Genomic DNA, 25,646 nt, shown 5'->3' with positions numbered 1-25,646 from the left:
CTCTACCCCAAATTCATAACAATATTTTATAGACGTACTCACAATCTAATTGTACATACTTTATAGACATACTCACATTTTAATTTTACATACTTTATAGATGCACTGGGTTGAAAAAAGAGAACGTGTATTACTAACCTACATACATACAGTACATACATACAGTACACCTATACACACATACATACATACTGTACATACATACAGTATACATATACACACATACATACATAATGTACATACATACAGTACACATATACACACATACTGTACATACATACAGTACATACATACAGTACACCTATACACACATACATACATACTGTACATACATACAGTATACATATACACACATACATACATAATGTACATACATACAGTACACATATACACACATACATACTGTACATACATTCAACCATCAAGATCAGTCCCTCCACACTTAAATACAACTATCCATCCTTCTATCCAACAAAATGACCAATTTGAATTTCAGATTTAGTGCGATCAACAGAAGGTTAAAAGTGCCTGAGGAGCTGAGGAACACAGCGCATGCGCGAAAGCCCTCGTTTAACAGTCATACGTCATTTTGAAAGTCCCGTATTTTTCAAGTTAAGTGCAACACATCCTAGGAAAATGTACGAGAATATTCGAAATGAAAAAAATGTTTTAGGTTAATCTCCTTGAAAAACGTGTTGAGAAAGGGTTACTCAATCTTTCATTCTGTAGCTTCGCTTTCCTAAGTCAATCAATCATATACTTTGAAGCACAAAGTTATACAATCATTGATTCCTCTTGCCTGATCCCACTCGGATTTTCTTTCTCGAAAGCATAAAATTCGTTTCTGCATAATACTTTTTAGCTGCGTCGCAAGACGCTGGTCATAGAGTGCCCTCTGCTGTTGTTGTTGTTGTTCTTCTTCTTGTTCTTCTTGTTCTTGCAGAGAAGACAAAACCTCAAAGCTCCACCCATTCTGGGAACCATAGCTCCACCCATTGTGGGAGAGGCTTCATATAAACAAATATCCACCATTTTATTAACTCGCATAGCTTTGAGGCCTGTTTTGTAGGCCCGTGGTGTCTTCCTCTCTCACACAGTTTTATTTCAAATCAAATTCGATATATCATTTCATTTTTCACAGTCGCTAACATAGTTTTAGACTCGGTTGAAAAAAAACGGGAAGAAAATCCGATGGAAGTTGCCCTTTATAGAACGAAATGAATTCTCAAAGGCCTGTAACTTCAAGTCCATTGAGATATTTTTTTTTTAAATCTCGGCATGGTCAGTCATACACCGCCCGAAATAAGAGACGGGAAAATGCCGAGATATATATATATTTTGTTTAAATCGCGGCATGGTCAGTCATACACCGCCCGAAATAACAGACGGGAAAATGCCGAGATATATTAAAAATTCGTCCATTTGATGACAATCGTCACGATGAAATATTTAATTTATACGTCGTCACAATAATGTGGAGAGAGGAGCATAGCTTCGTTCACGTGTCGCCACATACGGGAAATTGCCGAGATATATATTTTTTAAATCGCGGCATGGTCAGTCATACACCGCCTGAAATAACAGAAGGGAAAATGCCGAGATATATTAAAAATTCGTCCATTTGATGACAATCGTCACGATGAAATATTTAATTTATACGTCGTCACAATAATGTGGAGAGAGGAGCATAGCTTCGTTCACGTGTCGCTACACACGAGAAATTGCCGAGATTTTTTTTTTTAAATCGCGGCATGGTCAGTCATACACCGCCTGAAATAACAGACGGGAAAATGCCGAGATATTTTAAAAATTCGTCGCCACACACGGGAAATTGCCGAGATATATTTTCACTTTGCACAAAAATAACATCAAGTAATCGAATCAATAGGAATGTCCTGTGCCTATAACATCGACGTTATAGGCACAGCTGCATCTAGGCATTGTGTAACATCGACGCGGCTTTTGTTTAAATTAAAACTTTTTGTACTTGTTTTTCATTAATTTGGTGCGTCTGTGACCATAAACTGACGTTATTTAATGGAGGGAACGTGGACTATAAGGTGGCCTGCACAGCATATGGTTGGGATGATACAAAGGAATCGGAGAAAGGGACATAGGAGTGGAATTGTGTGTTGCATGGAAGTGTGCGTACATCGTTATTGATTAATTTTGTTTTTTTTACCTTGAACACACCCAGGGATGTCTTTTTTTCCCAAAGCTTTAAATTTGCGCATGTCAAATGTTAGCATCACCACCGGGGTCGCCAGATGGCGCGAGCGGTTAATTAATCGATTCATGAATCAATATACACATTAATATTGCCTATTACATTTCGGCCTTGGAAATGGCACGAAGTTGGTCAAGATTGAAATTTTATGCTTCCAGTAATATTACATATAGAGCACTAGCATTTTTGCCGTCTCAATTATGACATCATCAGGTAAGAGTAATTGCCTGGTGTTTCAGGCATCATCAATTGATATTATAACACATTATGTTTCTGTCATCAATTATGGCTCATGCTTGTATTTCTGTTTGTTACTCGTCTTATGCTAATTTTCTTCATGAACCCAGTGCATGTTATGCAAAGGTCACGATGTGCTTTGTTAATGTATAATTTTTTAAAAATAGGTTTGTAACAAGAGGCAGGTAAAAATAATCAAAGACAGCTATTTCAAGTTGATAATTAATTAATGGATTTATTTTTATGCACATTTCTAGGCCCATTGGAGGAACTGAACGACAAAGGTTTATAAAGTACCAAAGGGTATTGGATTGGGGGAAGGGAGGGGAATGGTTGGAAAAGGGGGTGGTTGGACATGTACAAATAAGGACAGGAGGAATAAAAGAAATACGAGTAACAATGGCCCAGGGAAGAAGGGTCTTAAATTGTCTTAAACTGTCTCAAGGGTCTAAAAAGGGTCTCAATTGTCCATATGGTCAGAACGTCTAAAGGATGTATAAGTCGTTCAAAGGTTTTGAAAAAGTGAAAAACGGGTCTAAACATTGACAGGGTGCAAAAGCTTAAAAGGAACATTTCAAGAATATGTACTTAATTAACAGTTTTGATTCCTCATTGCAGCTAGTGATACGACACCAATGATGCACGAAAAAAGTAATCAAAACCAATTTCCCGTGAGTTTTTTTTTTCTTCATCCAAGTTGTGGAAAAAGTGGACTGAACCAGGAGCCACCCCATCTTGTCAACGATAACTCTTTACTAACGGTGATAGCTGAAATCAAGTGGGACCAGCATAGAACAAGAATATATATATATATATATATATGTAAATATATATATATATATATATATATATATATATATATATATATATATATATATATATATATATATATATATATATATATATATATATATATATACACACACACACACACACACACACATATACAATCGGACCACGCTATTCGCGGTTTCGCTATTGGTGGGTTCCACGTATTGGCCGGTGATAAAATGCGACCTGTTTCTCTATATGTGGTAAAGTGTCCCACGGTTTTTTACCCTATCCAGGGCCGTGTTCCACGAAATCCTGGGGTTTTTTTTCCTATTTGCAGCCGTGTTCCACGAAATCCTGGGTTTTTTTTTCCTATTTGTGGCCGTGTTCCACGAAATTGCAGGGTTTTTTTTCCTATTCACTGCCGTGTTCCACAAAATTGCGGGGTTTTTTTCCTATTCGCGGCCTTTTTCCACAAAATCGCGGGGTTTTTTTCCTATTCACGGCCGTGTTCCACGAAATCGCGGGGTTTTTTTTTCCTATACACGGCCGTTTTCCACGAAATTGCGGGGTTTTTTTTCCTATTCACGGCCGTTTTCCACAAAATTGCGGGGTTTTTTTCCTATTCGCAGCTGTTTTTCACAAAATTGCGGGTTTTTTTTTTCCTATTCATGGCCGTGTTCCACAAAATCGCGTTTTTTTCCTATTGACAGCCATGTTACACGAAATGGCGGGTTTTTTCCTAATCATGGCCATGTTCCACGAAATCGCGGTTTTTTTTCCTATTCACGGCCGTGGTCCACGAAATCGCGTTTTTTTCCTATTCATGGCTGTGTTCCACAAAATCGCGTTTTTTTTCCTATTCATGGCCGTGTTCCACGAAATCGCGTTTTTTTCCCTATTCACGGCTGTGTTCCACGAAATCGCGTTTTTTTTCCTATTGACAGCCGTGTTCCACAAAATCGCGGTTTTTTTTCCTATTCACGGCAGTGTTCCACCAAATCGCGGTTTTTTTTCCTATTCACGGCCGTGTTCCACGAAATCACGTTTTTTTTCCTATTCACGGCCGTGTTCCACGAAATCGCGGTTTTTTTCCTATTCACGGCTGTGTTCCACAAAATTGCGGGGGTTTTTTTTCCTATTCACGGCAGTGTTCCACCAAATCGCGGTTTTTTTTCCTATTCACGGCCGTGTTCCACGAAATCACGTTTTTTTTCCTATTCACGGCCGTGTTCCACGAAATCGCGGTTTTTTTCCTATTCACGGCTGTGTTCCACAAAATTGCGGGGGTTTTTTTCCCTATTCATGGCCGTGTTCCACAAAATCGCGTTTTTTTCCTATTGACAGCCGTGTTACACGAAATGGCGGTTTTTTTCCTAATCACGGCCGTGTTCCACAAAATCGCGGTTTTTTTCCTATTCGCGGCTGTGTTCCACGAAATCGCGTTTTTTTTCCTATTGACAGCCTATCCAGAAATCCTATTCCAGTATATTCCAATTCCCTATTCCTATTCCTATTCTAATCCTATTCAATTCCAATCCCATTGCTATTCCAATCCTATTCCAATCCTATTCCTAATCTATTCTATTCTATTCCAATTCCAATCCTATTCCAATCCCATTCCAATCCCATTCCTATTCCTATTCTATTCCTATTCCTATTCTATTCCTATTCTATTACTATTCCTATGCTATTCCTATTCCGAAATCCTATTCCAATCCCATTCCAGATATGACAGAAATCCTATTCCAGTGTTACACGAAATGGCGATTTTTTCCCTATTCACGGCCGTGTTCCACAAAATCGCAGTTTTTTTCCTATTCACGGCTGTGTTCCACGAAATCACGTTTTTTTTCCTATTGACAGCCGTGTTACACGAAATGGCGGTTTTTTCCCTATTCACGGCCGTGTTCCACAAAATCGCAGTTTTTTTTCCTATTCACGGCCGTGTTCCACAAAATCGCGGTTTTTTTTCCTATTCACGGCCGTGTTCCACCAAATCGCGGTTTTTTTTCCTATTCACGGCCGTGTTCCACCAAATCGCGGTTTTTTTTCCTATTCACGGCAGTGTTCCACCAAATCGCGGTTTTTTTTCCTATTCACGGCCGTGGTCCACCAAATCGCGGTTTTTTTTCCTATTCACGGCAGTGTTCCACGAAATCGCGGTTTTTTCTCCTATTCATGGCTGTGTTCCACGAAATCGCGTTTTTTTGTCCTATTCACGGCCGTGTTCCACGAAATCGCGTTTTTTTTCCTATTCACGGCCGTGTTCCACGAAATCGCGTTTTTTTCCCAATTCACGGCCGTGTTCCACAAAATCGCGGTTTTTTTTCCTATTCACGGCAGTGTTCCACCAAATCGCGTTTTTTTTTCCTATTGACAGCCGTGTTACACGAAATGGCGGTTTTTTCCCTATTCAAGGCCGTGTTCCACCAAATCGCGGTTTTTTTTCCTATTCACGGCAGTGTTCCACCAAATCGCGGTTTTTTTCCTATTCACGGCTGTGTTCCACAAAATCGCGTTTTTTTTCCTATTCATGGCCGTGTTCCACAAAATCGCGGTTTTTTTTCCTATTCACGGCCGTGTTCCACGAAATCGCGGTTTTTTTCCTATTCACGGCCGTGGTCCACAAAATCGCAGTTTTTTTCCTATTCATGGCCGTGTTCCACAAAATCGCGGTTTTTTTTCCTATTCGCGGCTGTATTCCACCAAATCACGGTTTTTTTTCCTATTCACGGCTGTGTTCCATGAAATCGCGTTTTTTTCCTATTCACGGCCGTGTTCCACGAAATCGCGTTTTTTTTCCTATTGACAGCCGTGTTACACGAAATGGCGGTTTTTTTCCTAATCACGGCCGTGGTCCACGAAATCGCGGTTTTTTTCCTATTCACGGCCGTGTTCCACAAAATCGCGGTTTTTTTCCTATTCACGGCCGTGGTCCACGAAATCGCAGTTTTTTTCCTATTCACGGCCGTGTTCCACAAAATCGCGGTTTTTTTCCTATTCACGACAATGTTCCACCAAATCGCGGTTTTTTTTCCTATTCACGGCTGTGTTCCACCAAATCGCGGTTTTTTTCCTATTCACGGCCGTGTTCCACAAAATCGCGGTTTTTTTTCCTATTCACGGCAGTGTTCCACCAAATCGCGGTTTTTTTTCCTATTCACGGCCGTGGTCCACCAAATCGCGGTTTTTTTTCCTATTCACGGCTGTGTTCCACGAAATCGCGTTTTTTTGTCCTATTCACGGCCGTGTTCCACGAAATCGCGTTTTTTTTCCTATTCACGGCCGTGTTCCACGAAATCGCGTTTTTTTCCCAATTCACGGCCGTGTTCCACAAAATCGCGGTTTTTTTTCCTATTCACGGCAGTGTTCCACCAAATCGCGGTTTTTTTCCTATTGACAGCCGTGTTACACGAAATGGCGGTTTTTTCCCTATTCAAGGCCGTGTGCCACCAAATCGCGGTTTTTTTTCCTATTCACGGCAGTGTTCCACCAAATCGCGGTTTTTTTCCTATTCACGGCTGTGTTCCACAAAATCGCGTTTTTTTTCCTATTCATGGCCGTGTTCCACAAAATCGCGGTTTTTTTTCCTATTCACGGCCGTGTTCCACGAAATCGCGGTTTTTTTCCTATTCACGGCCGTGTTCCACAAAATCGCGGTTTTTTTCCTATTCATGGCCGTGTTCCACAAAATCCCGGTTTTTTTTCCTATTCGCGGCTGTATTCCACCAAATCACGGTTTTTTTTCCTATTCACGGCTGTGTTCCATGAAATCGCGTTTTTTTTTCCTATTCACGGCCGTGTTCCACGAAATCGCGTTTTTTTTCCTATTGACAGCCGTGTTACACGAAATGGCGGTTTTTTTCCTAATCACGGCCGTGGTCCACGAAATCGCGGTTTTTTTCCTATCCACGGCCGTGTTCCACAAAATCGCGGTTTTTTTCCTATTCACGGCCGTGGTCCACGAAATCACGGTTTTTTTCCTATTCACGGCCGTGTTCCACAAAATCGCGGTTTTTTTCCTATTCACGACAATGTTCCACCAAATCGCGGTTTTTTTTCCTATTCACAGCTGTGTTCCACCAAATCGCGGTTTTTTTCCTATTCACGGCCGTGTTCCACAAAATCGCGGTTTTTTTTCCTATTCGCGGCTGTGTTCCACCAAATCACGGTTTTTTTTCCTATTCACGGCTGTGTTCCATGAAATCGCGTTTTTTTTCCTATTCACGGCCGTGTTCCACGAAATCGCGTTTTTTTTTCCTATTGACAGCCGTGTTACACGAAATGGCGGTTTTTTTCCTAATCACGGCCGTGGTCCACGAAATCGCGGTTTTTTTCCTATTCACGGCCGTGTTCCACAAAATCGCGGTTTTTTTCCTATTCACGACCGTGGTCCACGAAATCGCGGTTTTTTTCCTATTCACGGCCGTGTTCCATGAAATCGCGTTTTTTTTTCCTATTCACGGCTGTGTTCCACCAAATCGCGGTTTTTTTCCTATTCACGGCCGTGTTCCACAAAATCGCGGGTTTTTTTTCCTATTCACGGCCGTGTTCCACGAAATCGCGGTTTTTTTCCTTTTCACGGCCGTGTTCCATGAAACAGAATGGGAGAAACTTCCCAAATAAAGAAATAAAGTCGCTCGACTGGAATTTTGTGAACAGTTCATGGACATTTTGAATGCAAATCCTGCATGAATGTATCCGTTTTGGTGGAGGCCACTTAAAATATGTTATTTTATAAAAAATAAGTACAGATTAATAAATGGCATTGTGCTGCTGTTTTTCAACTGAAAGCGTTTTGCTTTTTATTCAACCCAGTTCTCCACAATAACGCTTTAAAAACCGACACATTCCATCGACTCACACTGTATATATACAGTACCTACACATAGTAATCACACCTCTTGACTGTCACATTTTGTTATGTTATAGCCTGAATTTAAAATTGATTAAATCGAGATTTTTTTTGTTATTGATCTACACATAATACCCCATAATGACAAAGTGACAACATGTTTTTAGGCATTTTTACAAAGTAATTAAAAAAGAAATACAGAAATACTTCCGAGAGGTGCCTTTGACAGTGATTTCAGCTTCGAGTCTTCTTGGTATGTCTGTATCAGCTTTGCACATCTGGATTTTGGGAGTTTCTCCCATTCTTCCTTGCAGATTTGCTCAAGCTCTGTCAATTTGGATGGGGAGTGTCAGTGAACAGCAATCTCAAGTCTTTCCACAGATTCTCAATATTATTCGATAACCTTTATTATGCTTTTTTAATACATTTATGCACACATACATTTCGTCATGCAAAACACGTTTGACAGAACTTTCAGAACTCTAGATCTCATCTCCTGACCTGTCAAGGCCTCTGGACCATATACAAGGTACAACGTTGGTGTCAACGGTGTGTTTGAATGCTCATCACGCACCTGGGCTGAAGTCACCATCTTACACAAGACTCAACAAACAAAACAGCCATTCTTGTCTGTACTTTGCCACTCTTTTATCATTGGCAGTTCCAAAACATGGAATGCTAATAACAACAATATAAAAACAGTATTATTATTACTATTGGGTAGTATTACTCTTGTATAATACAATATTTATTTTGGGAGTCAAAGGATTATGAATGACTGGGATGGGTGTGGAGAACTGAATATATCCTCATCCATAAAATAATCCCATATGGTCTGCGGCTCAGATAGCCTTTCCAAATCAAACTCCTACTGCATGTCTTCTCGTGATTCTTTTTCCTCTTTTTCTTTTTCTCTTCTTTTTTTTCTTCCTTTTCATATATTTCGTCTTCTTTTTCCCCTTTAGCACCTCGCCTAGAGTGGTTTTATGCCTTGTTTGGGGTGATTTTTAAAAACATTAAAAAAATTATAATGAAGTGATCTTATAACGAAGACCCATTTGTGGACCTTATATGACACCAACCCTGTGCAGTTACAAATGAAGTCCCAGTTTTGTACAAATTTGAATTTTGAACTTGGATACTTCATTATACAAGATAACCTTTGCCTGCTGTACATGTGAGTTGCTATTGGGGTTGTTTTGTCTGCAATAGTCTTCACGGGCAATCGCTGTTTTGGAAGTAGGTGGGTTGGATATTCAGCTCGGACAATGGATCAGACATTTATTTCCAAAGTATAGTCAACATTCTCGTGTCCGGAGGACCCTGTGTTTAGTGCATGGTTGCCGTGGAATGAGAGCCCTCTACAAAGCAGACCTATTGCCACGTCGTACTTTAATAGCTCCATCAGAGCTATATCCACTAACGTATCCATATTAATAGGCAGAGCCCTCTCTGCCCCATTAATAACTATACCTGCTTACATGGCTGCCTAATTGAGCTTGTGAAATCCAGGGGCTTGTGGAGAGCCAACGGCACATTAGTGATTTATTTTTCAAAATGGTGGCTGTTTATAAATTTTGTAACACGTCTTTGACCCGTGGCTTCATTCTAAATCACTAAATTGGGTTTCCACCGCAAATCATGCCACGCTGCTCACTCTGTGAGTTTGTATGGTTTCTGTTTGCCGGTGATCTTTCATCATATCCATGTTCTTCCACACAATCTCGGTTTCCTTCATTGATACCAATCCTTCACTTGTTAATTATTCTTTCTCACAGATGATGCACGAGATCGGGCACGACCTTACAAGTACTATACAACCCAGGTAAATATTTTGCTTGTTCTTCTTCCAACTGTTGTTGTGTTTACTTTTCCAAGACTGGTTGTTGATGTAAGTTTTTATAATCTAATGGGAAAATTGTAATAGTACAATAATTATATCTTTGTGCATATATCACGTCAAATGAATATCCTTGTTTTGGGGAATTTAATATCCACAAAGTCTTTTTACGGTGTAGCCTGTAGGCCAGTGCCGTCAAGAACAGCGTTTGTCTGTACACATGTCCCCACAAATGTACATCAATCAGAGATGAGGATCTGGTCACATGACAGGGGGATGTATTTAGAAACTATTCATATTGCATATTTTACCAAAAGGAAATATAATAACCTTCTGTGGAAAGTTTTGGGGTCCCAGTGGGTGTTGTAAGGTAGGTAGCAGGTTTCAGAAATTCCTCAATACAATTATGATTTTGAAATGTGATCGACATGGATCTTGCACCCAAATCCGGAAGTAAACATAATGACGGTTCGCTGATTTGATAATATCTTCATGCAATCGAGATTTAACATTACATTTTAATATATTAATAATATAGTATAAATTTGTGATTGGAATGATGATGTTTGGAATGAAAATATAGAGAACCTGTTGTCAATGCGTGACGATCGATGCACAGGATTGTGGAATTTATTGGTTCATCATTTGCCATTCACCATTTTTTTTTACCCAAGTCATTCACGAAACAGTTGTCCATGCCTGAAGTCAAAAAAATGTAATACTTACATTATTTGGTAACTGGTGTCTTCATCCAGGTCACACTGTCCTCTTCAACTAAAGTATCAAACAAGCCCGGCTACACCATTGTTAGACCATTGGTCTTGTTTGTGCAGTAAAGAGCGATGGAATACTGCTCTCCCCTCTGGGCTGGTGCTCCTGCCTCACACCTAGCTCGGCTTCACGCTGTTGAAACCAAAGCTTTCAGAACCATTGGAATCTCCCGCGATGAAGCCGATTTTGAGGGCCTCTCACTCACTCACCGCAGGCAGGTTGGTGGTCTTTCTGTCTTCTACCGACTCCTCTCCGGCCTAGCTCCCCCAGCTCTCTCTATGCTCTGTTCCCCAAATATTCCTACTGGTCGCACAAGATCTGCAAAAATCAAGACTCTCTGCTCACCTTCACTCCTTCATTCCTCTTTTCTCCCGCCTCTGGAACAAACTCCCTCACTCGCTTCCATCCCACTCCTCCCTCCAGGTCTTTAAAACAGCTGTTCACAACCATCTCTTATCTTCCCTCATCCAAAACCTTTATCTCTTCTACCCCTCTTAATTCACCCCAGATCCACTTTTTTGAAATACCGACTTCTTTCATGGAAGTCTGAGCTGTGTCCATGTGTTTTTTTTACCTCTCCCATCCCCCACCCCCCTTCCCACGCCTCCTCCCCCCAAGTCCTCTCCCTCCCACAGATCTCTCGATGTCCCTGCTCTCAAATGTTGTACTTGTGTGCTTCCCCCTCTCTCCCCATCTTGTCTCCCGCTCCCTTTATTTTGTCTTATGTGTCCGTTTGTTTTTTTGTAATTAATATTAGCTATTACACGAGCCTCCATCTTGTATAAAAAAAAAAAATCTATGTATTACGTATACAAAGTGGTTGGAATTTCCACTGACCCACTTCCTTCCACCAATTTTCTCTTCCCAACATGTTAATTTTTTCGACATTCTTTCTTTTCTATTAACTAATCTCTAATCCCCTCTCCTATACCCCCACCCTCCACTTTTATTCTTTTAAATTCTCTCAACCGATACAGCCCTCCTCTCTTGTGACATACATAATAAATATATGGCCCTATTAGGGGCGATAAAAACAAGGTTTAACGCAAGAGCACTAATTGCGCATCTGTGTTTTGAAAAAAAAACACAACAACTAATGAAGGACATTATTTTATGAAAACAGAGCATTGACTTGTTTACTTTAGCTTGCTGTCTTAAAACCTGAGGCTCAGAGAGTGGTACTTCAATGTGATTTTAAAGTGATAACCACACTCGGTGGACAGGTATAATGGTTAGAGAGGCTGCTTTGAGTCTGGGAAGTCGTTAGTTTGAACCATGTCCAATTCATACCAAAGACTTTAAAAATGGTGCATGCTGCTTCTTTGCTTGATGCTCAGAGTTTAAAAAAAAGCATAGAGCCATAGAGCATGGCCAAACATCCATAGGTCGGCAACCATTGCACAGGCTTGATGATCCTAATGGCTTCCACCTACGTTGAAGTTGCTTTTATGGGAACATGTATTGTTATTGTTATTGCTATTATTATTACTAGGACGTGCCCGTACGTGGGTGCCCGTACGTGCGTGCAAAAAAACATGCATGCAAACAACAACAACAAAAAAAAACTTTGAAACCACGTGGCAGTAACGACCACAGAACCCCCCCCTCTATTTACATGAAATGGTTTGGTCCATTCGCAACGACCACAGAACCCCCCCCCCCCCTCTATTTACATGAAATGGTTTGGTCCATTCGCAAAGCCAAAGCGAACGGCGAACGGCTAAATCGCCATAGCTCGGTAACTACTTGTCCGATTAATATGAAACCTTGAAAAGGCACATCCTCGGGTCCCCAGCAATATACCTGGCAAGTTTCAAGTATATCGGACCCGTGGTTGTCGAGAAACAGCGGTCACAGACACACAGACACACAGACACACATACAGAGATTACTGGAATTATAGATAGACTAGGACGTGCCCGTACGTGGGTGCTTGCCCGTACGTGCTTGCCCGTACGTGCGTGCAAAAAAACATGCGTGCAAACAACAACAACAAAAAAAAACTTTGAAACCACGTGGCAGTAACGACCACAGAACCCCCCCCCCCTCTATTTACATGAAATGGTTTGGTCCATTCGCAAAGCCAAAGCGAACGGCTTGCGAGTATGGTAGAACCCCCCCCTCTATTTACATGAAATGGTTCTGTCCATTCGCAAAGCCAAAGCGAACGGCTTGCGTTACTTTTACTAATAGCTCGGTAACTACTTCTCCGATTAATATGAAACCTTGAAAAGGCACATCCTCGGGTCCCCAGCAATATACCTGGCAAGTTTCAAGTATATCGGACCCGTGGTTGTCGAGAAACAGCGGTCACAGACAAACACACAGACACACAGACATACAGAGATTACTGGAATTATAGATAGACTAGGACGTGCCCGTACGTGGGTGCCCGTTCCTTGCCAAAAAAAAAAAAAAAAAAATGTCTGGGCGTGCCCATGGGCCCATGGGCGTGCCCGTAAGTGCGTGATGTGACCGTACAATGAATGTATCGTCCCGACGCCGCAGCTCGGATGGCGCTGCAGTTAATCGGGCCTGTATCGGCAGAGTTATTATAAACGTGTACTACAATCGATCGTACCTTACAGCGTCTGCTCGCCACGTTCAGCATCAGTACGTCGTCACTATGACTATCCGTAAGTCCGGAAGTGACGTCCTCATTTGACTGTCCGGAAGGTCGCATATCGCAGTTACGATGAATCGCAAATTAGTTTTAATTAGTTTTAAAACATAGTTTAACGCCAACATAGTTTGCCAACGTGAAATAAATGAATACGCTCTCAAATGTGCCGTCCGAGGCAGAGTCTGTTTGGCACGTTCGGCACATGTGATAGCTCGCTGCTCTCTGATTGGTTGAATCGTTTTTTGGACATAGCTCGGTAACTACTTCTCCGATTAATATGAAACCTTGAAAAGGCACATCCTCAGGTCCCCAGCAATATACCTGGCAAGTTTAAAGTATATCGGACCCGTGGTTGTCAAGAAACAGCGGTCACAGACAAACACACACACACACACACACACACACACACACACACACAGAGATTACTGGAATTATAGATAGATGAGTCCGCCCCCCGCCCAGTGGGAGAGAGGTTTTGCAATCACTTCTCTGTGTCTGGTCGGGCGGTAACTTTGTTTTATCATTCGAGTTTTGTCATCAAATTTTCACCAAAGCCTTATTATGATAATATAGAGAAGACAAATGAATAATTTGGTCAAAAGGTCAATGTCACATAAAATTGTCAATTTTCATCCAATTGATATGAAAGTTTAAGAATTTACATATTGGGTCACTGAATTGATCCACCAATCAAAAGCTAGAATCCGATTGTTTTTTAGAACAAAAGGTCAGGGTTGCATGAAATCGTCAATTTTCATCCGATTTACCTGAAAGTTTAAGAATTTGCATATTGGGTCACTGAATTAATTGATTCAAAACAAATAGCTAGAATCCGATTGTTTTTTAGGACAAAGGGTCAGGGTTGCATGAAATCGTCAATTTTCATCCGATTTACCTGAAAGTTTAAGAATTTGCATATTGGGTCACTGAATTAATTGATTCAAAACAAATAGCTAGAATCCGATTGTTTTTTAGGACAAAGGGTCAGGGTTGCATGAAATCGTCAATTTTCATCCGATTTACCTGAAAGTTTAAGAATTTGCATATTGGGTCACTGAATTAATTGATTCAAAATAAATAGCTAGAATCCGATTGTTTTTTAGGACAAAGGGTCAGGGTTGCATGAAATCGTCAATTTTCATCCGATTTACCTGAAAGTTTAAGAATTTGCATATTGGGTCACTGAATTAATTGATTCAAAATAAAAAGCTAGAATCCGATTGTTTTTTTAGGACAAAAGGTCAGGGTTGCATGAAATCGTCAATTTTCATCCGATTTACCTGAAAGTTTAAGAATTTGCATATTGGGTCACTGAATTAATTGATTCAAAATAAATAGCTAGAATCCGATTGTTTTTTAGGACAAAGGGTCAGGGTTGCATGAAATCGTCAATTTTCATCCGATTTACCTGAAAGTTTAAGAATTTGCATATTGGGTCACTGAATTAATTGATTCAAAACAAATAGCTAGAATCCGATTGTTTTTTAGGACAAAAGGTCAGGGTTGCATGAAATCGTCAATTTTCATCCGATTTACCTGAAAGTTTAAGAATTTGCATATTGGGTCACTGAATTAATTGATTCAAAATAAATAGCTAGAATCAGATTGTTTTTTAGGACAAAGGGTCAGGGTTGCATGAAATCGTCAATTTTCATCCGATTTACCTGAATTTTAAGAATTTGCATATTGGGTCACTGAATTAATTGATTCAAAATAAAAAGCTAGAATCAGATTGTTTTTTAGGACAAAGGGTCAGGGTTGCATGAAATCGTCAATTTTCATCCGATTTACCTGAAAGTTTAAGAATTTGCATATTGGGTCACTGAATTAATTGATTCAAAACAAATAGCTAGAATCAGATTGTTTTTTAGGACAAAGGGTCAGGGTTGCATGAAATCGTCAATTTTCATCCGATTTACCTGAAAGTTTAAGAATTTGCATATTGGGTCACTGAATTAATTGATTCAAAATAAATAGCTAGAATCAGATTGTTTTTTAGGACAAAAGGTCAGGGTTGCATGAAATCGTCAATTTTCATCCGATTTACCTGAAAGTTTAAGAATTTGCATATTGGGTAACTGAATTAATTGATTCAAAATAAAAAGCTAGAATCAGATTGTTTTTTTAGTACAAATGGTCAGGGTTGCATGAAATCGTCAATTTTCATCCGATTTACCTGAAAGTTTAAGAATTTGCATATTGGGTTACTGAATTAATTGATTCAAAATAAAAAGCTAGAATCCGATTGTTTTTTTATAACAAAAGATCAGGGTAGCATGAAACGGTCAATTTTCATCCGATTTACCTGAAAGTTTAAGAATTTGTATATTGGGTCACTGAATTAATTGATTCAAAATAAATAGCTAGAATCTGATTGGTTTTTTTAGGACAAAAGGTCACGGTTGAATGAAATCGTCAATTTTCATCCGATTTACCTGAAAGTTTAAGAATTTGCATATTGGGTCACTGAATTAATTGATTCAAAATGAAAAGCTAGAATCCGATTGTTTTTTTAGGACAAAAGGTCAGGGTTGCATGAAATCGTCAATTTTCATCCGATTTACCTGAAAGTTTAAGAATTTGCATATTGGGTCACTGAATTAATTGATTCAAAATGAAAAGCTAGAATCAGATTGGTTCTTTTTAAAATCAAAATATCAATGTCAGTGCTACAATATGACCCAATTCATCGAATGTAACCTGTGTTCTGTCAAGAAGGTCAAAAGGTTAAGATCACAAAAACGTCAATTTCCATCTGATTGACTGGAAAATTGAGTAGGGTATGCATATTGGGTCACTGAAACCTATTGCTTAAAGGTGAAAAGGTCAAGGTCACCTAAAATCATCAATTAATTTTTTTGTGTTTTTTCTTCTTCTGTTTTCGTCATGTTTAGCATATGGCAGAAGAATAAGTCCGAATAAATAGCGGACGCAGACAGGCGTTGCATTTTCAGATGTTTTCTATTTACTATTATCATTATCATTATCAATTATCCTCATCATCCTCATCATCATCGATGAAGCGTGCTTCTCTCGAGGCTGTAATTATGCAGAGGCATATTGGGTTCCTCCTTTCCATACACCATTCAATAATTCAGGTGCTGATTTAGTGGTGCAGGGAAACTAGACATGGATGTTCCCCTGCTAGTCTGTATGCAGAATAGACTGCCGGCTGTATTTAACAGGAGTGACATGCCATTGCATAAATGGTTTATTAACATAAATCTTTGTGGCATTAAATCCATGTTCCTCGCATATCAATTGCTCATTACCCAATTCAAACTGTCTTGTGACGATATTGCCCAAGTAAAAATTTTTATGTCTCTATCTCGGCTCTTTACCTCCACCACTTTTTCGTATACTGAATCGAGGCTCGTGAAAGAGCTAACATTTATTTCACAAACAAATCAACCAGACAAACAAAATATACAAAAAGAGGGAGCGGAAGACAAGATGGGGAGAGAAGGGGAAGCACACAACCACAACATTTGAGAGCAGGGAGAAGTGTGGGAGGGAGAGGGCTTGGGGGCAGGAGGCGTGGGAAGGGGAGGGGGGGCGGGGGGTGGCAGAGTGGTTGGTTGAGTGGCAACCTCACTTCAACCACTGAAGCTGCTGCTGTCTGTATGGTTGCTTGTCTGTAAGCAGGATATCTCAAAACGTTGTGGACATATTCGGGCGAAATTTGGTGAAGATGTTGGGTGTGCGCCATGGTACAAATTGATTCGATTTTGCTGAAGATCTGGATATGGATCCAGATACTAGAATTGTAAATGATTCTTCACCATTGAGAGATAGGCCAAAAACGATAGAATTTTACAAAGAGTTGTTGACGGATTATGACAAAACCCAGTGGACAGGTTGATTGTGTGACAAGGACCAATTGATTCGATTTTGGTAAGGATCTGATCCAGATGTGGATCCGATAATTTTTTAAGTGATTCTTCACCTTTGAGAGAAAGGGCTGCACGATATCTCAAAAGGTTATTGACAGATTCGGGCAAAACCTAATGGACATATTGTGCGTGTGACGTTCCCGAATCAATTTGATTTTGGTGAAAATTCGAATCACGATCTGGATACGATATTTTTTAAATTTCTTTAGCGATTCTTCACCATTGAGTGATGGGGCAAAAACGCTAATTATATATCACAATATCTCAAAACGTTGTGGACGGATTCGGATGAAACTAGGTGAATGAGTTGGTTAGGCGACACGAACAAGCCGATTCGATTTTGGTTCAGATCCGAATCCCGATCCGGCCCATCAGTGGCATACAGAACATAAATGGTTCAGCCTGGCGGAGGTCTGCATTTCTATACGCAGTGCTGCTCTAGTTCAAGCTGTTTGATAATGCATTTACATCATTGTTCTTATTGGTTTCAGGTTTGTTTGTTCAACCTTGTAGAAAGTTTGGTTGTTTGAGATTCTGGAGCGCAAGACAGTTTCTATATAGGCTTCTTAACTTGTGCGGATATTCAGTGCGACCGACTTACACTTTTGCAAAATGGCTGCGAGATATTTATGAATATATGATATTATATTTATCTTACTAGCAACAGTACCTGCCCTACGTGTGGGGCTTCAATTGGGAGGCCCAAATGAAAAGGCAAAATATCAGAAATTTAAAGCTTTTTTATTTCAAACGATTCATATAAACATCCATTAAATCATATCACATGCAAATCATCAAAATCTAAACAGTATTTGTAGAATTTCAATAAAAGCTGCATCACTGTTCATATCGGTAAATATTATTTCATCGTGTTTGGACAAACTGGAAAATTGAAAAATTTGAAAAATTTGAAATTTAAAAAATTGGGGAAAAATTGGAAAAACAATATAGCCTATTTTACTCCAGGGGGTCCCAGGATTACCCACCCAAAATTTCGTTGCGATCGGTTCAGCCGTTTTTGCCGTACCTGGGAACAGACAGAGAGACATTTGGTGAATTATAGTAAGATGGGCGCTGGTAGAATAGCCTCGAGGTATGCACACTTTTGCAAGCTTTCTTAAAAGTACATCTCTGGGCTTTCTCGACTGGGTTCGAATGTCGACCCAGCTATAAACGGTCACCCTGGTGCTTCATATGCAGAGCGAGGCATCAATATGCATGTGCAGTCCTTTGGAAGGACGTTAAGCTGGAGGACCCGTGTGCAATCATGGTTGTTGGTCGATGCTAATTTACCCACAGAGTCTTTCATGAAGAGGAGGCAAGTTATCGCTGGCACCCTGAACAAATTACAGATTCCTGCCCCGAATTACTGGGAAGAGAGTAGCAAACAACTTAGTGTAACCCTTGCCAAAAGGATGCTTTAGCTCCATCAATGCTCTGCCAAGATCAGTAAGGTACATTGATGATGACGATGATGATGATGATGATGATTCAATATATGAATGAACCTGATTGTACATGTGTGCGTCTTGTGTTTCTAGGATTACGTTAGGTACTGGTGTTAGGATTCAAGGAGGAAATGTTCTCACCTATCACTGGCCTGCAACACTGTAAGTTCATTACAGGACCAGCGATTTTTTTGTACATCATTTTTCAGGCTGGATCATGTATATTTTGAGTATTATTGTTTATAATTTTTCCTTTCTGCCTTGTAGTATCTCTACAGCATTGTCTTTCGAAAGAAATATAAATTGCCAAGTCTTCAAATGAATATTCTGTCATGTTAAAAGTTTGTTTTTCTTAACTCCGTCTTCCATAACACTAGCAGGGACCCGTGCAACTCCCTTTTGGTTGGGCAGTGTATAGGCAATTAGTATAGTGTTAATACGTCATTGCAGTACGATTTATTATCTTCAACAAATAAAAGTCCTTCTTGGCCATGGGAGATAACATCGTGGGTTCTGAAATAGTACACCGCTTTAATAATGAACGTTGGTTAGTGCAGTATTATTGGTCTATACGTAGTGTCGTTGGAAGACCCGCAAAGCCTATGCTTTAGATATGTGATGGTCATTTACACCACAACATTCTGCTTACCAACTCCATCACCATGATAAACATGAGTGGGCTGCGAGAGCTTCCCTGACTCAAACCAATGTACACTTTCACGGATCAACGTTGGCAAATGGACATAGCTTTAACACTATATTGCCAACGTTGGCCCAACGTTGGTTTGCTCTCTGGGTTGTTTACATGTAGATGCATTCCTGACATCATTATTTCTTAGATATTACTAGTATATTAGGGCCTCATTGGGGTATCAGTAATAGCGCTAATAATAATATACAAGATAAACATATTATTTTATAAATAAAAATAGTTTTACCTGCAATGTGTCACAGGTCTACAAGATCTCCACAGGGTTGTTGTTTGCCGTTTTTGTTGTGGTTCTTGTTGGGGTTAGATTTTTAAAATGTGCATCCATCCGACCTGAACCACATTTGTTGTGGTTCGGGTCGGATTGCTGCGAGACCCCACCCACATTTGACACTTGACTCCACCCACCATGGCACCCAGACAAAATAGCATGGCCACAATCTTGTTTTTCTGGTGGGCCTAAGATCAGTCCTGTAGGTCTCTGCTGATTGTACACTACCGGTACTCAGGTTTGTTGAGTCAGATTTCCATTGGCTTTGTTTAGGTACAGTATTACTCACGATGAGGTATCCCGAAAAAATCTAATCATATGTCGAATAAAAATTATTAGTAAAGACTTAATCAAACACCTCAGCACGCACGGTTCGCATCTCCCTAAAAATATATTTATGTAATTTTTGAACAGTCCCGTATTGGGGTTAAACAATCTGTGGCCGTGTGTCGAATCGCTTGTTCTAATACAGTTCAAAGATGTCCGACTGGTAGACTGGTGGCCATTTTAGTTGTAAAAAGCCCGGTATTGAACATGTCCTCAATCATTTCTCGGACATGCAAAGAAAATCCCAATGGACCACAAATCCGCGGTGCCCAAATTTTGGGGGTATTGGGTCTCTTTTTCAACCGAGTACATGTATCCCCCACATAAGGAAGTGGTTACGTATCTTTATACCCCTTCGTTATGCGAACCTTCATTATGCGGGAGTTTGTTTTCCATTATTTGTTATGTGAAAATTACACAACGTTTCCAAACTGTAATTTTTTGGTCCAAAAGCAAAGCCATATCCAAAAGCAAAGCTTAGTATAACGATCGTTTTAGTTGCAGGTGACATTCTATTATTATTATTTACCTAATAATAAAGGCAGTAACACAATAATAAAGTTAATTTACTAGTAACACTTACCAAAACAATCTTGAGTCCAAGTTTCCGTTTGAGAAGGCGGTGGTGAGAGGTGGTGGAGGTGATCGCTATTCTGACCCTTTCATTCTGAAAAGTTAATACCCCTATTGAAAAATGAATTGGTGGAAAAACATGTCGTACTTATCATCGACACTAAAGTGAGAATGCACAATTACCGGAACACAGATAATGACGGCTCCTTCGTTGTAGCAAATGAAGACCTTTGGTAAGCGATGAATAGGCATAAATGAAACCATTTGTTGTAGCGAACCTTCGCTATGTGAACCTTCGTTAAGTGGGGGATGATACCTATAACTCTAAAAGGTACAGGTAGTGGACAAAAAATGGAAACACCAATGCAAAGTCACTCAATAGGGTGTTGGGCCACCACATGAGACCAGTATAGGTTGTACGCGTAGTAAATAAACTCACACCTGTTTGGCGGATGTGGAAAACGCTGTCTCGGGTGTCATTCCAGAATATCCCATAAATGCTCGGTTGGGTTCAGATCTGGTGACTAAAATGGCCATGACATATATGTATAACATTGGTATCATGCTCATCAAACCAATGGGCGACCACACGTGCTTTGTGAATGGGGACATTGGGGGAGGAAGGATCTCCTCTTGCAGCCATTCTAGCCATAATTATAGGCAACCAGGCCTGTGCAGCATCTTTATATATGACCCTAATCGTGCTGGGATGTTATTTGCTTAATTAACACACGGGCCACACCCGTATGGAGGCTGTTGCTTGGTGTCCCTCATTTACCCAGGTGTTTCCATTTATTTTCCACTACCTGGATGTATAACCTTCATTATGCGGAATACTGTGCATCGTCTATAAAGTATGTAGAATTATAATGTGAGTACATCTATAAAGTACGTACAATTGGAATGTGAGTACGTCTATAAAATACGTAGTTATCAAACCATGAAAAATAAGCGAGGGTATGCAATCTTAGATTGCTCGTTCTAGTTCGCTTATCAATTAGTTTTCTCCGCAACTACCTGATCAGTTGACACAAAACTTTCAAAATTGACTCGCCTACCCAGGACGATTTTTTAAACAAAGTTAGGTGATGATTGGATGGAAAAAAAATGAATTCCTAAACGTATTTTCTGTCCACATCGGTTGCAGGGCATTTCACGTATCAGGACGAAACGGCCTCGACCTCGCTTCACTCGGCCGAATTATTGTTCAAGCCTCATGATATTATTTTGTATATTGGTCTTCACCCTAAAATAGAAAGTTTCTCCTTTCAACAACGTTTTGATTTATTTCAACACAACCTTAACCCTAACTTGGACATTGGATACCAATTTATTCTGACCTCATATCCAATTGCAATTCCCACTTTAGCACTAAGGCAATCTTTGCACAATATCATATTTTCTGGCTATTTTGAAGGTGGTTTAAAAAAAAAAAAACACATTTTCTCCCAAACTTTTCTGCCTGGTCCTGGAGGTGTATTATCGGCCGAATGGCTCTCTAGATCTAGCTGGTAGGATGCATGATGACAAACGATGTGCATTTGAGTGCGGCCATCTGTGAAGTATTATCCCATATGGTGTTAGCAAAGTAACTCGGAACCACTCCAGGGACCTTTGTCTGGGGGATTATTTCCATGATATGTTTGGGCAAGATTACCTCCAGGAGATGTATTGTTGTTAAAAGAGCATTAATAACAAAGGAGCAGCAACTCCAATGTGATTGTGTTTACTCATTCATTGATGAAAGCCTATGTTGAATAATTTGAACCAACTGTTCATTAATTTAGTAACCGATTAATACATCTTATTGCGAATATCAATGATAGCAGAAAAACGATGTAGGTAACCTCACTGCTTATTAAAACATTTGTTTATTTATTTTTTTATTAGTGATCTGAGACTCAGAGGAGCTTGTACATCTATCACATTTAGGGAAAAGGTATTTGTAGACACCCTTGTACTTTACTTGAATTACATGGACCTTCGTAGACAATGGGTAACGTGTGATATGATACTAGAACACGTATGTGATATACACATGTGATACTAGAATGGCTCTCGATAGATCACATACCTCCAACAGGGTGAACAGTTTACGTTTTGTATCCCACTGATGAGCCAGATCTGGATCGAGACCTGAACCAAAATAGAGTCGGCTTGTTGTTGTCACAATAGCAACTACTCGTCCACCTAATTTTATCATAACTTGTTCACAACTTTTTGAAATATGCTATACATATATCGTTTTTTGCTCCATCTCTCAATGGTGAAGAATTACTTTTAAAAAATTTTAATTTGTGTATCCTGATCAGATTTGGATCTACAATAAAATCGAATCATTTCATCCTTGTCTCACACCTAACATGACCACAAAGTTTCGTCCGAATCTGTCCGTAACGTTTTGAGATACCATGCTATACAGTACATCATTTTGGCCCTGTCTCTCAATGATGAAGAATCATTTAAAAATGATCGTATCAAGATCTGGATCTGGATCTTCACCAAAATCGAATCATTTCGTCCTTGTCACACACCCAAACTTTCCACCAAATATCATCCAAATCCGTCCATAACTTTTTGAGATATCTTGTTCACAGACAAACAAACAGACAAATAAAAAATCACTCATAGAGCGACACTTGGCAAAAGTCAGACTCAGTCAGCTGATATGCAAATTATATTCAAATTTCAAGTCAATCGGAAGACAATTGAGGATTTTAGAAATTTGAGAATGTGGTTGACCTTAGGCCGATGTTGACCTTTTGATCTATGTTGATCTCAAAAATAGTTGGTGGTTGAATTCAGTTCGGTGATATGTAAATCCTATTCAAATTTCAAGTCAATTGGATGAAAATTAAGGATTTTAGAAATTTGAATAACAGTGGTTGACCTTTGGCCTATGTTGACCTCAAAAATAGTTGGTGGTTGAATTCAGTTATCTGATATGTAAATCCTATTCAAATTTGAAGTCAATCGGATGAAAATTGAGGATTTTAGAAATTTGAACAAGAGTGGTTGACCTTTGGCCCTTGTTGACCTTTTGACCTCAAAAAGATATAGGATTTTGTCGGACCACAAACTCCACCATTTGATGATGTTTCGTGAAGATCGGTTTAAAATTGTGACCTGTCGGCAACTGTAAGTGAGCGGAAAAAACAAACACACAAAGAAACACACACAAACACACACACATACAATCACACACACACACACACACACACACACACACACACACACACACACACACACACACACACACACACACACACACACACACACACACACCAACACACACACACACACATACACACACCAACACACCAACACACACACACAAATACACACACACCAACACAAACACACACAAACCGGTGTAATCAACATACTTGTCAAAAAATTACTTTTTGCCAAGTAATGAAAAATCACTCAAAGAGCGACACTTGGCAAAAGAGAATAAAGTAGCATGGCACTCAGTAGAGCATCATCTGATCTCCAAAATAATTGGTGGTTGAATTCAGTGACCTGATATGCAAATCGTCTTCAAATTTTAAGTTAATCGGATGAAAATTGAAATTTTAGAAATTTGAAAAAAAAATGGTTGACCTTCGGCCTATGTTGATGTTGTGACCTATGTTGACCTCAAAAATAATTTTTGGTTGAATTCAGTTAACTGATATGTAAATCCTATTCAAATTTCAAGTCAATCGGATGAAAATTGAGGATTTTAGGGATTGGTAAAAAGTGGTTGACCTTTGACCTATGTTGACCTTTTGACCTAAAAAATATATAGAATTTTGTCGGTTCACGAACTCTACCACTTAGTGAAGTTTCGTGAAGATCGGTTTAAAATTGTGACCTGTAGGCAAGTATCAGTGAGCGGACAGACAAACACACACACAAACAAACACACACAAAAACCGGTAGTGATCAACATACTTGTCCAAAAACTTTTTTTTTGGGCCAAGTAACAGACAACCAGACAGGGGTGAAAACATAACCTCTGTCTACCTTCGGTGGTGGAGGTAATAATGGTATTTGAATCTGCGTTCCCTGCATCAAGAGCAGGACTTCCGATGTGCTGAAAATTAATGGGCCAACCATGTTTTTTCAATTTATTATGGTGATGGAATATTTAATTTAGATAATTCAATTTTCAACCCTGTTTTATACAATTTGTTAGTGATTTGAAATTTCCTCCTGAAAGTCATTTTTTTGCATCTTTACAAGAATTAAAACTTTTATGGCCGTTTTTGCAACACTCGCAATGATGTTTCATCTCTCGGTTTTATACGCAATTCTTACGAGCACATGATGAAAATCCTTTGCGTTATCATCATCGTTCCACGGTTTGAGATCCCGCATCTCTCTGTCAGCATCCAGAGAGCCTGGAGAGCGTACCGAGGCCAGCACGTGTGCAAGAGAGAAGCAGGAGGCACCGTGGAGGCTTGCAGCCCTCCGTCGCCTTCGTCTTCCTCCGAAAAACTTACATGTTCTCTCAGCATGGCAACCCCATCTGCAGACAGCACACCGGTCAGTCGCATAATGCTCCAGGCACATCGCTCATCGGAATGATGGAAAAATCATTTCCATCATTCCGATGATGGAAATTATCCTTAAAGTCTTTGTTTTAATCCTTAAAGCAAACTTGCAAAAAGTGATAAATTTAATAACTCGTTTTAGGGTTTTTAGAGTATTTTTGAAGCAACTTTTATTAACTGTCATTAAAAGATCAGAGATCAGTGCTATGGAGAGAGGGGTTTTTTTTTTTTGTTTGTTTGTTTTTTTTTGTATACAAGATCGAGGCTCGTGTAAGAGCATCAAGTCATCAATCACCAAAAAAAAGTTAGGGCATGTGGGTTTGTATAGTTAGGGCTTTTTTTTCTGGGTTTCGCGCCAGGGGAAATATGGGAGAATAGAGGAGGGCTCGACATGGTGTAATTATAAATTATTTAAAAAGAAGAAAATACTTAACCTTTTATAGTCTTAAAGAATCTGTTATAAAGTCCTCCTGTGCATTTAATTCCTTATCATTCCACTCAAAATTCAACGCGACCTTGAATTGCAGTGAACATTCATCAAACAAGTTCTCAGAATTTTT

General features: G+C 39.6%; 1 protein-coding gene across 2 annotated transcripts in view; it reads left to right on the top strand.

Moving 5' to 3' along the window:
* Window positions 1-25,646, top strand: part of LOC137432886 (IQCJ-SCHIP1 readthrough transcript protein-like) — a 406,244-nt gene that overhangs the window by 82,630 nt on the left and 297,968 nt on the right. For both annotated transcript variants that reach the window (XM_078783701.1, XM_078783702.1), the window contains 3 exons: window positions 9,872-9,918; window positions 18,762-18,830; window positions 24,922-25,078. In XM_078783701.1, coding sequence (XP_078639827.1) covers window positions 9,872-9,918; window positions 18,762-18,830; window positions 24,922-25,078 — 273 coding nt within the window. The remainder of the gene's footprint in view (window positions 1-9,871; window positions 9,919-18,761; window positions 18,831-24,921; window positions 25,079-25,646) is intronic.

The sequence above is a fragment of the Myxine glutinosa genome, chromosome 8, assembly GCF_964187855.1.
Source record: "Myxine glutinosa chromosome 8, kmMyxGlut1.1, whole genome shotgun sequence".
NCBI lineage: Eukaryota > Metazoa > Chordata > Myxini > Myxiniformes > Myxinidae > Myxine > Myxine glutinosa.
Note: the sequence above shows the minus strand (reverse complement) of the source record. Positions and strands in the feature narration are given on the sequence as shown.